The sequence below is a fragment of the Apodemus sylvaticus genome, chromosome 8, assembly GCF_947179515.1.
Source record: "Apodemus sylvaticus chromosome 8, mApoSyl1.1, whole genome shotgun sequence".
Taxonomy (NCBI): Eukaryota; Metazoa; Chordata; class Mammalia; order Rodentia; family Muridae; genus Apodemus; species Apodemus sylvaticus.
In genome coordinates this window covers 102,890,602-102,906,300 of record NC_067479.1, presented here as the reverse complement: position 1 = coordinate 102,906,300, position 15,699 = coordinate 102,890,602, and the positions used below count along the sequence as shown (strand labels likewise).

The window sequence follows — 15,699 nt, the reverse complement described above, 5'->3', positions numbered from 1 at the left end:
TTACATTCCTCCCTTTCATAGATCCTTATGAAATCTTATGAGATCTGTCCCTGTCTACCCCCACCCCACCCCCTGATGCTGTAGGACCTGACAAGAGGGATTTAGGTCTGCGCTTCACTCTGACCCCTGCTACCACCTTCTCTCAGTGACTACTTAGAGTCTCTTTCCCCTAATGACATAGCTCTATGCTCTGGCAGCCTTTGTCAAACTCAGTTCACCTGTGTTGTGACTCCTTGACTTTATAAATGACATGTGTAATCAGCACATTTCACATATTACTTTCCAGACTGAAGAAGCTGCCCATGAGTTTCTTGTACTTACTGCCCCCAGCTTTCTTCCTTGATCAGAACCCTATGGTAGCAACTCCTTCTTTTCTAGTTTGCCTGCCATGCTGTATGAAATGGGGACAAGTCTGACACTGTTCAGCAAATGACTTCTTTTACCTTGCCCATAATCTCATCTGGGAGCAAGGAGAATGCATGAACTACTATTACCTCATGAGAAACTAGAATATCCTAACGAATTTTAGGAACTCCTGGAATTAAGGAAAAAAAAGACATGAAAGGTTAGCTAATATTCAGAATTTCACTTATAGCCTTCACAAATTTCATTTTGTCTTTTATGTTCCAATGGACTCTTTCTTCCTGGAACATCATCAGGTGACTTAGTTAACATTTCCAGTGCTATGAAGAGACACCCTGACCAAGGCAACTCTTACAAAGGACAACATTAATTGGAGCTAGATTATAGGTTCAGAGGTTCAGTCCATTATCATCAAAGCAGGAAGCCTGGTAGCATCTAGGCAGTCATGGCATTGGAGGAGTTGAGAGTTGTACATCTTGTTGTGAAGGCAAAGAGGAGAAAACTAACATCCTCAGGCAGCTAGGAGGAGGCTCTCTCCAAGCCCACACCCACAGTGACATACGTCCTCCACTGAGGCCACACCTATTCCAACAAGGCCACACCACTGAACAGTGCCACTCTCTGGACCGAGCATATTCAAAACACTACAGCAGGGACATGTTCTTGAAAAAAAAAAACTAAGAGTGGAACCTATGGAGTGATAGACTACAGCTGCATTATGAAGAGCAACACTTTGTAAGGGACATGCTTTGTAAGTGATTGGATGGTTTGCTCCATGCTAAAATGACAAGGCTTTCATATAGTAGCTGCCAGAGATCACTAGAACAGTAGGCACTCCCAGAAACCACAGGCCTTCTTGGCAAAACGGAAAATGTTGCCTCCGGAACAGTCACAGGGGCTATTTTTTCCACACTCATCTAAGGTGCTTTTAGGGCTCCTGCTGTGGAGCAGCCACTGAACCTAGAGGCAATATTGCAGTTTTCTTTTTCAAAACCTGTTTTCACATTTTAACATTTGTGCTTTCTCTCTCTGTCTCTGTCTCTGTCTCTGTCTGTCTCTATCTCTGTCTCTGTCTGTCTCTGTGCCTGTCTCTGTCTCTCTCTCTGTCTCTGTCTCTCTCTGTGTCTCTGTCTCTGTCTCTCTCTCTCTTTCTCTCTCTCTCTGTGTATAGGAGGAAGAGAGGGAGACTTACAGGGGAGATAATTTCACCTCTCTGGTTTCAACTGAAAAACTCAACGATGGTCATGTGCATGTGCAAATCCTTGTCCATCAGAGTGTGCACATGGAAGTCATAGAACTGCTTACAAAGTGGATCCTCCCCTTCTGCTGTGGGGGTTCTAGGGATCAAATTAAGATTAGGTTTGTTGACAGGTGCCCTTTAAGAGCTGAGCCATCTCCCTGGCTTCCAGTGTTTTAACTATATAAATCTCAGATCACTATTTTTGTGGAAAGTTCTCTACTCATGGATCAAAAGTCTAAATGAGCACCTGCAGCAATCCTCCATGGTAACAGCACCTTGATATAATCCCTCTAGTCAAGCACTGAGGCTGGGGCCCAAGGTACTGTTGCTGTGTCACTGTGCTGTACCACACAGAGTTCCTTACCTCCGGTTAGGAAACACAGTGTCCCATTTATCTGGAGAATGGAATTAAGTCAAGAACTGTGTTTCCTTTGTTCAGAGTGTTGCTTTGGAAGTTTAGGCAGCTGTGTTTGACATATCAGCTTATAACAATAGGCTTCCATTGTTCCAGTTCTTTTTACACTTATTTAGTGTATGCTTGTGTGTTTATATAGGTGTATGTGTGTATATGATGAGATTAAAGAAAAATTTGCAGAAGTAGGTTCTTCTACCATGCTTTTTCTGTAGATGAAAGACAAGTCTTTAAGTTGGTTAGAAAGCATCTTTACTGACTTTGATGACTACTTGTTGTTGTTGTTGTTGTTTATCAACTTGACACAATCTATAATTACCATGGAAGGGGGTGTTAAAGGGAATTGTTTAGATTGAGTTGGCCTGTTGCCATGCCTATGGGAGATGATGTGTAAACTGAATTTAGTTCATAGTGGTAGGTACTACTCCCTGACAATACTGAATTATTTATGAGGAGAAAAGGAACTAATCACTAATCCATTCTCTTTGTTCTTGACTGTGGATGACTGTGATCAGTTCTTTCAAGGTGGGTGATGCCAAACATTCTGATCATGATGAACTGTAGCAACGAAGGGTGAACTGAGTAAACCTTTTCTCTCTTCAGTTGATTTTGTAGTGGTATTTCTATCACAGCACTATGACAGGAAACTAAGATACCTACCGAGGCATCCTGCTGTCCCTGCTCAGGAGAATTTGAACTGGTTTCAGACATCTGGACCTTGAATTTCAGTTAGATGGGAAATAAATTCATATCCCTGCCTCATGATGAATACTGTTATTAGCAGAGCCTTGTATTTTCAGTATTTGTCCCAGATAAAAATGGTAATGTGTAAAGAAAGGAATACAGTGAATATTTTGAATTTTCTGTGTTATAACATTAGTATCTTCTAATAAATACATCATGTAACATACTAGGGATAATTAATTTTTGGGAAAATAGATAGAAGCTTGGATGTGACAAGTTGTCCAGTATATCTGACCTGACAGAATGTCTTCCTAACACTTCTTTGTTCCTAAAGCTAGTGAAATCATTCAGGTCTTTGGGAAGAGTTGCCGACATCTGCAAAATATTACTCCAAGTTTAAGATTTTTAGTTAAATATTTGGCAGATTTTCAAACACAAGTTTGTTAGCATCTGCTATATATAAAAATAACCAAATCAACCTCATCTTACAGAATTTTTTTCTGGTAACTAAGGAGGAAATATTAATAGACTTAGTTTGGTTCCTTGGTGACAGGAAACAGTTGTTTTCCTTTATACATCCCTCAACCAATTTATCTTTGGCCTTCCTTCAGTAAATAAAGGGAAACCATTAAGTAAGTGTTGCTGGAGGGTACTCAAGAGTGCTCAAGGGTGCTTGAAAACAACTTACTCTTTTTAAGTGGATTAAATAATTCATCCCCAAAGATCTCATTTCCTCATGACATTGCAAAAAGGTAGCTATCTCTTTAGAGGGAAGACATTTTTATATTGGATAAATAAAGACTGAGAGTCAGGCTACCTGAGCTCAATTGCAGCTGTACCCCATATGATTGGGGAAATTTGGTTCGCCCTTCTGTGTATGTCTTTTATAGAGGGTATAGTTGCCAGTATATAAGCTCATCTCATCCTATATCATCTCCTGAACATTGAGTAGTGGGAAAAAAAAAACACTCTCACACAATGGTAAGGGTATGGATATTCTAAAACAAGTTGATTGAGGTGTTAAAAATATGTAAATTTTGCATTTCCATGTATGCTTAAGGGGAAATCAGATGGCTTTGACTTCAGCCCTGTGCTTCTTAGTTCAACCTAAGATCTGAGCAGTTCTTGGTACTCAGCAGTTTGAGGGAATAAATAAGTGAACTATTAATTGACTAATTCTCACTCTGTACCTCTTGATGTTTTCCTGCAGGCCTCAACATCTTCAGGCAGGCTTTTTACCTTGAGAAATAATCAGCACAGTCTTCCCAGAAATAGCCTTGTTTATGTTCTGTGTATGACTGAAATAACAAAATTAATTGCTTTTCTATCATGCGCTTTTCATGGCTTTTCATTGATCCTTCTGTGTGAACCAAAGCCTGTCAGTGTCTTCAAACTGATAAATAGTGATCCCAGGGTTCAGAATTTTTAATATATCAGTATATGCTGTAGTGGTATGGTGGATAGGGTGTTGTGAAAGAGCAGGAGCTACAGATTTTTAAATAAAAATTGATTTTTTATTTGTATATTCATTCTTGTCAGTTTCTTTGAAAAGGCTATTATAAAAATTATTAAGCAATTTACCTTCAATAATCAAAAACATAGAACTTTGCTGGAAAGTCTAGTATGTTTTATATTAATAAAGATTTCTTTCAACCGAGCTTCATATTTATATTTTTCAGCATTTGAATAAGTTTTAGTTGTGCTATTTGTCTGTGATGCTAGCCAGGAAGTTGTTGCGATTGTAAAGTACACAGTCTGACTGTCAATGTATCAACCCACTGCTTACTTCCTAGCTCAGTCTATTCACGAAGCCTAGTTGTCTATATCCCTTGTCACACTCATAGGTGCATAACTACAGGGTGTGGCAGAATGGAGGCTGGCCACCAGTTAAGTCCAGGACAACAAAACAGTCTTGGTTAATATTGATTCATGTAGGCTTTATCAGAAAGCTCTTTTCAATCGAATTTAGGCTTGGATCCTTCTCACTTCAGGTTTATGCCCATGAATACCTGTGGTCCATTTGAAAGCCTCTGCTTCCTGATATGTAAACATTGTCGTCTCTTGATTTTCTATTGTTCCTGTCCTTATGCAAATGAAGAATTGTGTCCGTGTTTTAATTATATTCATGATAGCTAATCTCATTCAAACCTTACTTATGAATTCTGTATAATCAGTATCTTGTCCATCTTTCCAGAGTACAAAGTCAGAGACTTCTGGTTTGCAGACACTTGTGAGCATGGATTTGCCCTTTGGTCATAAATCTCATTCTTTTGCATAGAAACTTTCATCCTGCCTAGGAACAATATCTCTGCCTCTTGACTCTCTGGTCATTTTGTAATTTTTCATATGGTATTACTAAGAGGACATGACCAGAGATTTTTACTCGGTGGTCTTCCACTGATGATGATTGAATTCATTGAGAACAAGAAACTATTTTTTCTCCAAAATGTAAGGGATTGAAGAAAGTATATATCAACACAGTGTGATCAGTGAAAAATTGATGTGATGAGGTAAATCTGTGTTCTAGAAACACTGTTGCCATCTTTCTTTGTAAAAGTAGACATTTAGTAATTTACATAAATTTTCGTCACTTCAAGTGAACTGTAGGCAAGTAGAACTGATTCATAATGAAGAGGTTGCTTGTAGGGGAGGGAGAATAAAATACATAGCTTCTGACTAGTGTAATGGAAGAGCCCTAAAACCACTGGTTGTGATGGTGGTGGTGGTGATGATGGTGGTGACGGTGGTGGTGGTGGTGGTGATAGTGGTGGTGGTGATGGTGGTGGTGATGATGGTGGTGACGGAGGTGGTGGTGGTGGTGGTGGTGGTGATGGTGGTGTGGAGGTAGAGCTGGAGCTGGAGGTAAACTTGGTGAAGTTAATTTGGACAAATGAGTTAAGTATGTAAACTTCTGGAAATGCCTAAACAATGTTCTCTCTTTCTCTCTCTCTCTCTCTCTCCCCCTCTCCCTCTTCCTCTCCCTCTCCTTCTCCCTACCTACCTCTCTCTCTCTCTCTCTCTCTCTCTCTCTCTCTCTCTCTCTCTCTCTCTCTGTGTGTGTGTGTGTGTGTGTGTGTGTGCCTATTTGTATATGCATATATGCACTAATAGTAATAAGTAGTTTTGTATACATTCTAAATGGAAATGCTCTTTTACTAAGCAGGGGATCCCTAAAAAGAGGTCAATAATTAATTTGGAAACAAATACAGTTTCAGCAGTCACCTTTTACCCCACTTCCTCTCACTCCAGACAAATACTTGTGCAAACAAAAACAATAGTAATGTTGAATTTAACAAAGTGAGCAAGGACAGGATTAAATGACTAAAAGAAACAAGACTCTGCTTAGATAAATAAGCCAAGTACAGTTTAATACTCTGCTGGCCATGGGCAGACCAGTTGTTCAAGGCTTTCTGTGTCTGTGGGCACACAGGACAAATTGTGACACCTTGGCCATTTGTTTTTGTTCAGTTGTTTGTGTTGAGTTAAGCAGTCACAGGGCTTATGGGTCAGGTATGCAGGATTTGTATCTTCAATCTACCCAAGACTTTGTGACCTATGTATGATGTTTGGTTTTCCCACTGCACAATTGTTTCATATAACTTGTCCAAGGAAGAATCATCAATTTCTGTGCATAAAAGTGAAGCACACCCCATTATAGGCTTTTATAGCCTGGTTGGGACTTTGGCATTCTTACTAATATAAAAGCGCAAATAAATCTATGTTGAACAAAGCCTTAATCTACAAAGAATCTACAAAGAATATCATGGATTATGAAAGTTATTTTACTAGAAAATTTTTGATCACTCCCTCTCTTAAACTTTTATTTAGTGTATTTTACTATATATTTTATTCCAATAAAAGGCCAACTAATAATTTATAAGCTTTGTAAAAATAAATATTAAATGCAATACTGTTAATGTTGGCTGTCTACAAGTTTCACCTATTAAGCTAAAATAATTAAAATAGACACATACTCTGTGCCTTGGAAGGATAGTCTCACAAGCATTGATATTCTTGTTTGCATTTTTTCTAATCCAATTCTCTTTCTGTTTCCTTTTTTCCATGCCGACTTTGATGTAGCAGACCACTTGGGGATTGAATTCATGGGTAAGACAAAACAATTTATTCCTTAAGTATTCTGAGATCACTTCATTACTGTACATATTGTTGTCCCCATCTGATTATAATAAAAAATTGTTTCATTAGGTCCTTCTAGCTGTCAAAAAATTTTTTAGTCCATTTTATACAAGGTAACAGCTCAAAGTTAAAGCCTCAATACATATCCAGTAGGGGGTATGATGATCAGCATATCTGAAAGTCTGCAAAAATAGGATAAGCCTCTAGAACAGTATTTCTTAATGGGACATATACTTGATAGTCAACAACAATTCAAAATCTTTATCATTGTTTTCTGCTAAAATCCACTTTCCTCTTACATCCTGGATGTGTTGGTATGCGTTAGCATCAGTACTAATATTTATTGTAAATCTGGACCCATTTCAATGAACAAAATGAAAATAATTCATCTTTAAATATTGTTAAATGATTATTAAATATGTTAATTTATGGCACATTCTTGAAAATATTAGAATGTCTTCACAGAACTTTACTTTCTGTATTCGTGGGCAATAGTATTAAAAATCAGAGTTAATTTTGAGTTTATTACAAGTTAAATGAAATGTTTGCTGTGGAATTCCATATGAGAAGATACTAAATAACAAAGAGTTAGAGAAACTTAGAAAATCCACATTTGAGTTTGCTTTCTTCAAATTCTGCCCATTTGAATTTTAACACCACTTTCCCCCTCTTATTTAAAGTAGATATGAATACTTGCTTCATATGTGTCTGTTGGCTGTGAGAATTTAGAGAAATTCACTTGCACTCATTCATCCATTTGCCTACTCATTCAGACCATGCCTATCCAGTCTCAGAAAAAAAAAAAAAGAAGGCAAATTACTAGAGAAAAGCTGGGCAAAGCCTCTTAACTCTACACAGGCAAGTTTGGACTTGTGAGATGTAAGAAGTATGTGGAAAAGCTAGTAAGTGTTTAGAATGTAATATTAACACATGTATTAAATGGAGTGATGAGGAAAGCTACAGTATGAGACTGAAGGTTGACTACAAATTTCATCATTTATGTTCTTAGACAGTAAGCTGTTACTGAAAACCTGATGACAGAGGAGAACAATCATTGGAAATGCTTAGGAGATAAGTTATAGAAGTGTGAGTTTGGGGTGCCCTATTTGAGAGAAGATGCCACGTTGGTTGTATTGATGGAAGTATGGGTGATATGGATTAGTATGAGAATTTCTCTTCTTTGTTTCACGACCTTGCCCATAACTGCTCTGGTTATGAACACCACTATCTCATTATGGAGAAGGCAGACAGCTCATTTACTACATGTTTGAGACACTGGTAGGTAAACCTGGTTAAAATACAAGAAGGGCAATGAAACTGGTTGTTTCTCAACTGAAGTTTCAGTTCAACTGTGAAATGCATGGCTAGTATAAAAGTATGTTAATATAATATCAAATAGTATTCAAAATTGAGGTGCTTCCACAAATTTGTACCATGAGTAAGATTTGTACCCTTGCATATTGATGGATAATTTGAAGAAGAAGCTAGGTAAAAGGAAAAAATTCAGAACCTACTTATGAGGTTAGGCAGACAGAAAAAGAAGCAAACAAATCCAACTGGAGATCAAGATTTGAGAGGATATGGTTTTGGATTCATTCTCTAAGTAAATATTACTGTTGTTGAAGGTGAAGGTGAAGGTAGAGTTTTAGAATTGAGATAGAAAATATTTATTATATTAAAAATTCTGTAGTCTATTGTGAAAAGTTTACTATTTATAACTAAAGCAGTTGGATTAAAAAACATTACTTGGTGTCTAAAAAAAGAAGCAGCATATTGCCAGGTACTAATTTTCTTGCCCAGAACAAGTGGCTCTAGTCAACAAATGACTACTTTTCAGCTTTGTAGTGGTTAGGTGACCTGGACTGTTTTTTTTCCTGCAGCTTCAATGTCTCCTCAGTTTGCCTTGTCATCTGCCTCTAGTATATGGATACAGAGAACCTGCTTATTTTTTACCTAAGAGACATGGTCTGAAATGGTTCATATCACTATTAACTTAATAGTTTTTTCCTAGAACTAATCAAATAACTCCCTTATTCCTCAACTGTGACTATGAAATTCAATCCTAGTCTCAGTAAAAAAACAGTTAATTTTAGTAATTTATAATATAAGACAAAGCCTGAAGTATGAAAAGAATCAGAAGTTTTACAAGAAAAAGAGTTCTTTAGGGCCCAGGAGTACAGATCCACAATGTTGTTAACAAAATTAAAGTGTTTGTTTTTAAATGGAAAGAAGATTTTGACTATTCATGTTAGATTTGTATTTTAGTTACAGTAGGAGAAAATGGAGTTAAAGAGACTGTGGTGGCAAAGGCTGCTGAAAGATTTGAGTGAGAAATTTTAGAGGAGGGAGAGACTAACACTCAGTCATGGGCTACAAGCTACAGAAAGCAATGAACATGGTCTGTGCGATGGTGACTATGATAGTGAGAAGAGTAAGCAGTTAGCCCTCCTCATTTTCTAATGACAGCAGGGTATAGGTATAGTTGTATCGGTTTTATGACCCTCAAAGACACATTTAGAAAAATGAAGACTAGGCCTGATGGCTAAAGAAATTTGCTTCCCTGGGTTCTGGTGATTGTAGTGTCTGAGAATGGATATTCTATGGCTTTTGAAAAGAACACCCCGAGATATAGGAATCACCACCCAACTGGTGGTAGGGCTGGAGCCTTTTTGATCCTGCAAGCAAAGTGTCAAGGTGGCAAACAAAATTGCTATATGAAGTGCTAATCATCTTTGGCGGGAGAAATAGACCAGTCTCCATCATATCAGCAAACTTGTAGCAATGCTGCCATGTATATAGCACAGTGGAACTAAAATGTCTATTGAATGGTCTACATGAAAACTCATTAGAAGTGCCATTCATGATCCAAGTAAATTAATAGGTTAGTGTGTAGTTCATCTATATGACACTCAAGCCTCAGGGTATAGCAAGGCTTGTAAAAGTCAAATCATAGGTCTGAAGGCTTATAGAAAATGAGTTTTCAGTGTGTGACTATTTGATTCCTGAAATATACATTGCCTTGGAGGGAAATTATTGATCTGTAAGCTGTAGCTATGAGGAATGTCTTATATGCAGATAGGTGATGGCAACTGTAGATTCTAGTTCAGAGCAGGGATGGGTTTACAGAATTAGTGAAGATACTGTTTCAATTACATTACATGTCCACTTACACACTTGGCTGAATCTAAATATGTAAAATAATGTTTGTGACTTTGCAAATAAATACCTTGAATTTAATCTGTGATTACAGAATTGATGTGGATAAAATGTTTTCCACTGAGGATGATGGAATAAAATTATTAAATCCAAATTCATATGCAAATCAAAGGTGTACCCAATGTGTATATGAAGTTTTTTTAATGGTCTGTTGGTGGACAATATATCTTTACAACAACTTTGTTTGCACATGTGCATGTAGGGTGGAAAAATTGTTTAAATGAAATTTACATTTGCAGAACTCTTAAGTTCATAGCAAAATATATTAGAACATTCAGAGACATCCTGTATAGCTCTCACCTGTGCACACCCTCCCAGTTGTTTCAATTTCCCACTAGACAGGTTCTTGTGCTATCTCTGGTAGTACTACATGAACTTTCCCCCCTAAGTCTGTGATTTTCACAAGAGTGCCCCCACATTCTTCTGTATAATGATGTTCACACACTATTTGCATTAGCATAAAACATTTGCTGCTCTGAATCACCCCACATATGCCTTTCCTTTTCTCAACACTTGACATTCATGAATCTTTTTTATTTGCCTTTCCTTGAATGTCATAAAGTTGGAGTACATTTTCAAAGAGAAATAAGCTTCAGTGTCCTTATTTTAGCATCCTGACGACAGTTTTCTCTCCCTCCTCTCATCCTCGCCCCCTCTAACTACACCCACACACATCTCCTCTTCTTCACACCAGCATTTACTCTTCTGTTTCTTTTCAGAAAGGGGCAAGCCAGACACAGCTTATCAAACTGCAGTACGACTAGGTAACTCAGTAGTACTAAAATGTCCCAAAAGCAGTCAAAAAGAGAAACAGCTCCTGCCCCAACTCTTAGGAGTCCCATAAGATCCATCTAAGCAAGTGTAACATGTGCAGAGGGCCTAGTTCAATCCCATGCAACCACCCTGGTTTAGCTTTAGTCTCTGTGAGCCCCCATGAGTCCAGGTTAGTTGATTCTATGGTTTGTCTTAAGGTGTCCCTGACCTCTGGCTCCATCTATTCTTCCTCCCTTCTGCAGGATTCCGCAAGCCCCTCCTGATGTTTGGTTGGCTTTACTGTCTTTGTATTATTATGATAACTCAGTAACAGTAAATGTATTTGATGAGAAGTACACTGTTAAGAGACATCAATACTTTCCCCTCTTTTCAAGTTTTTACAGAATATCTCCTTTTATTGCTATATAACATTCTTGGTACTATTATTATCCAGATCTCCCATAGCTTGTTTATTTATTTGAACTCACAAAATTCATCTGTTTGTTGCCAAGATTTGACAAATTCTCCCTATAACTTCATGATAAACATTCATGTCTGTGTGTTTTACTTCTGTTAAATCATATGGTTTATATACATTGTTTTATGAGAAATTGTTTTAGTCTTGTACAGTGTCTATTCCACATTGTATTTCAGTCAGAAATGCAGGAACAATATTGTTGCTTCTCATCGCTGTCAGGACTTCAGCATGGTCAGCATTCTCAGCTTTCCCATGTAACAGGCATCCGTGCCTTCTCTCTCCCTCCACTTTCCTGTTCCTGCCATCTAATGTGGGGCATACTTTTCACTATGCTATTTCATCTGTAAATCTTTACTGAGTTGTAGATCAGCATCTTCTGTAGAGTGCTGACTATTTTTACAAAATGTAGACTATTTGAATTATTTTATTCTTTGGATAGTTATGTTTCATCAGCTATGTCTTTTGAAATTACTTTCTGACAAGAAACAGCTTCTTTTTATTGTCTTGACAGACAAAAATTATAATTTTAGTGAAATGTGATGGCTATTTAATTCTATCTTCTGTATTATGTGCCTTTTACTGTTCTGTCTAACATGTCATTGCCTCCTATGTCATACTAGGTAAATTTTCTAGTGGTGTTATATTTTGAGTTTTTTTCTGAAGACTAAAACAAACCTATCCACATTTTTTGCTTTGTATGAGATAGACAGCTATTTGAACACCACTTGTTGCATATGGTATCTTCTCTCAGTTGACTCTATCTGTGTGTATCTCTCTGGACAGACTCCCATGTTCCATTTAACTATCTACAATTCTCTTGTTAGTAGCTTACTATCTTGATTATTATGGCTTTTGAGGAAGTTCCGAGGCCAGGTAGTGTCAGCCTTTCTTTTATTTTTATTTTTCTTCAGAACTTAACATGCTAAATTTTCATTTTCATTTCCTCTTATCTTTTGAATCAGTTTACAAAGGACAAAAATATGACTTACAATGGTTTGTTCATGGATTATATTGTTTATCCAGACAAAGTTAGGAAAGCTTGGTTTTTTGACAACATTGTTTCTTCCCATGAATGGTTATGAATTTTCTTTCTTGTCATTAGATTTTTTTAAGGATTCTTTGTTTTTTATATAGATTTTTATATGTCTTTGGAGACTTATCCCTAAGAATTTTATTTTTGCAGAAATGATAATCCAAATATAGATTTTGTTTGTGTTTAGTTTATAATTCTATTTGTTCATTATTGGTACTTAGGAAAATGGTTCTCTATTGTTTAATAAATATCTACCACATAGTAATTTATTAGTTACAGAAATATTTTATTGCTCTTGGTGTTCCTAGATTGTTTTATTTTTATGTATCAAAGTCGAGAGAGACACATAGAGAGAGGCAGAGAGAGAGAGAGAGAGATTTCTTCTTCCTTTCTAATTTACATTATTTTTAGCTCCTTGCCTTATTTGATCATCAGGACTGGTAGTATCATACTGAAAATTCTATAAGAGGGGATAAGATTACTTTCTTCCTGATATAGTGAAAAGCTTGAGTTCCTTATTATTTAGTATTAAATGTGGGGTATTTATAAATATGCTTGCTGAAGTTGATGGTGTCTTCTCAATTCCTAGTTTTCTTAGAGTTTCTAACCATACATGATCTTTTCAAGTGTTCTTTCTCAATCTACAGCTATGATTGCTGAATTACCTTTAGATCATTGAAATGAAAGATTACATTAATCACTTTTCAATGTCTGAAACAGCCTTGCAACCTAGGAAAATTTAACATTATAATGTTCAATTTTGCTTTACTGAGTTCTAGGATACCTTCTTTCTAAACTCACCCTTCTATATTTCAATAACATTAATTTTCTTCTTACTTAAAGTACAATGCATTTCACAAAATAATACAAGCACGTGTTTTCGTTGCATGTGTTTCCAGCAAGACTTGAAATTCCCAAAGAGTAGCCATATCCATGTGCCTGCTGATCAGCTTCTGAACTTAAAATCATCAAAGAGCTACTAAAAAAATGCCTATTTTACACTAGGCTCCAAACCATGTGCCTAAAGCTTCCTGCTACTATTTAATCTTCTCATACTTTTATCACTTGCTATATGCCAGATATATTGAAGATGCAGATATGTATTTCAATCTTTTAACACCAAAGTGCCCTAGGATTGAAAAGAATTTCAACTAACCAGTGCTATAAAATGTTATGGGAAAAATCCAACAAGAGAAAGAAATGAAGAAGCTATTAAGTGCATTTGGAAAGCATTAGGACAGGATCTCAGTGCAGAAGGCAATTGAGTAGCAGCCAAATGGATAAGTTGCATTAATGGTACCATAGGAGAAATTTATATGACTCCTTTCTGCTTCTACATTACTCTAAGTTTGCTCTTTCAGGTTCATTCTCTGGGTTTAAGTATTGTTTAGCTTTAGAGCTGGAGAAAGAATATCAACTTCACTAAAAAGAATTAACCAAAACCCTTTTCTGGTTAATTTATTAAATTTAAAAGATAATTATACTATGTAATAATCCATGCCGAATCCAATGTCTGTGAAGCTGTCAAAATTCAGAAATAATTTTCCTTAATTATATTCATAAATTTTTCTTAATGACATTTGTGGGATTTGTACCATGAAACATTTAAAAACAAATACTACTATGGAATATACTGTCCATTAAAGGCTAAAATTAACTGCCACAATTAGGGTAACAATTTGAAGATACATATAAGATACAGAATTGTGTTTAAAAATTAAGATTATAGAATTGACAGTAAAATGCTAACAAATAATTTCTTTTTAGTTTGGAACCTAAGCTTTGTTTGTTTAGGCTATGCTAAAAATAGAAGCTTTTAGGATCCTATGTAAAATGTTTTTCTCAAGATGTGACTCCTTTAACATACGGAATAAGTCAACTTCTTTGTAAGCTTAAGTCTCTATTGGATTATGTAAAACCAGTCACTCCTCCATATGTGATACTTGCTCAAAAAATCATATCAAACTGGCCACACATAGAAGACACAATGATGATGAAAATATTTTCGCACAAACACTAAGATATTCATTTTTTATTGAATATATTCATTTACATTTCAAATGTTGTACCCTTTCCTGGTACCCCAAAGACCCCCAACCCATCTTCCCACCCCCTATCTCCAAGAATATGCCCCTCTACCCAACACACTCCCACCTACTCCCCTCAATTTCCCCATGCTGAAATTGAGCCTTCATAGGACCAAGGACCTCTTCTCCCAGTGACGCCTGACAAGGCATTCCTCTGCCACTCTTTTGGCTGGAACCATGTGTAGCCCTTACACCAAGATATTCTTTTTTTTTTATTCGATATATTTTTATTTACATTTCAAATGATTTCCCCTTTTCTAGCCCCCCACTCCCCGAAAGTCCCATAAGCCCCCTTCTCTCCCCCTGTCCTCCCACCCACCCCTTCCCAATTCCCTGTTCTGGTTTTGCCCTATACTGCTTCACTGAGTCTTTCCAGAACAAGGGGCCACTCCTCCTTTCTTCTTGTACCTCATTTGATGTATGGATTATGTTTGGGGTATTCCAGTTTTCTAGGTTAATATCCACTTATTAGTGAGTGCATACCATGAGTCACCTTTTGAGTCTGGGATACTAAGTGAGGTAACACCAAGATATTCTTGTCAAGTGCTTAGTCACAGAACATTTTTCCCATGTTCAGAGTTATTTGTTATGCAACAGTTTCATATGACAATGCCGTGATGCATTTCATGATCTAAAAATCAAATATATTTGTATAATTGCAAGTTTCCTTTGGAAACTTTACCAAAACACAGGAAAAGGGTATTATATGAAAATATCCTTCTGAACTTAAAACAAAACATTGAGTTTTCTTTGAGATGATGTATGGAATTATGCTATATTCTAACTATGTGATGCTATTTATAGATGCAATTTTAGAATTAACAAATTTATTATTTCAACTTAATCATATGCTAAGTAGCTTTCCATCCCTTTTTATAATAGAATATTTGATGTACTTTAGTGGTCACTATAGAAAATCTCATGAGAAATGGCCAGATTCTAATTCTACTAAAATGATATTAAGAATGGATATCATCTATAGCTCTTCGGCATCTTGTAACTAAATCTGTATAGTTTCCCTTTGAGTCTAACAGGCTCACAGTTAAGTGAATTAAACTTTTTGTTTTAATTTGTGAATTTTCATTATAAATCTGGAAGTGAGAATCTTTATTTCTCTAGATGATACCTGTGAATTAGAATTATTTGGAAACAAAAGGGTTGTCATTGATTTATAAACACAATGTCTTATTACAAAGCAAAATGGTAATCTGTGAACAAACTATTTATGGTGTATTTTCAGAGACAATGTAGCCAAAGGATATAATTCTTCACATACACTATTTGATGTGCTAAAAT

General features: G+C 36.4%; 1 protein-coding gene across 7 annotated transcripts in view; it reads left to right on the top strand.

Annotated features, from left to right (window-relative positions):
• Nrg3 (neuregulin 3) overlaps window positions 1–15,699 on the top strand; it is a 1,124,474-nt gene that overhangs the window by 969,718 nt on the left and 139,057 nt on the right. For 4 of the 7 annotated variants that reach the window (XM_052190678.1, XM_052190682.1, XM_052190677.1 and 1 more), the window contains exon 4: window positions 6,780–6,806. In XM_052190678.1, coding sequence (XP_052046638.1) covers window positions 6,780–6,806 — 27 coding nt within the window. The remainder of the gene's footprint in view (window positions 1–6,779; window positions 6,807–15,699) is intronic. The other 3 variants (XM_052190679.1, XM_052190683.1, XM_052190681.1) reach the window with 1 other exon arrangement.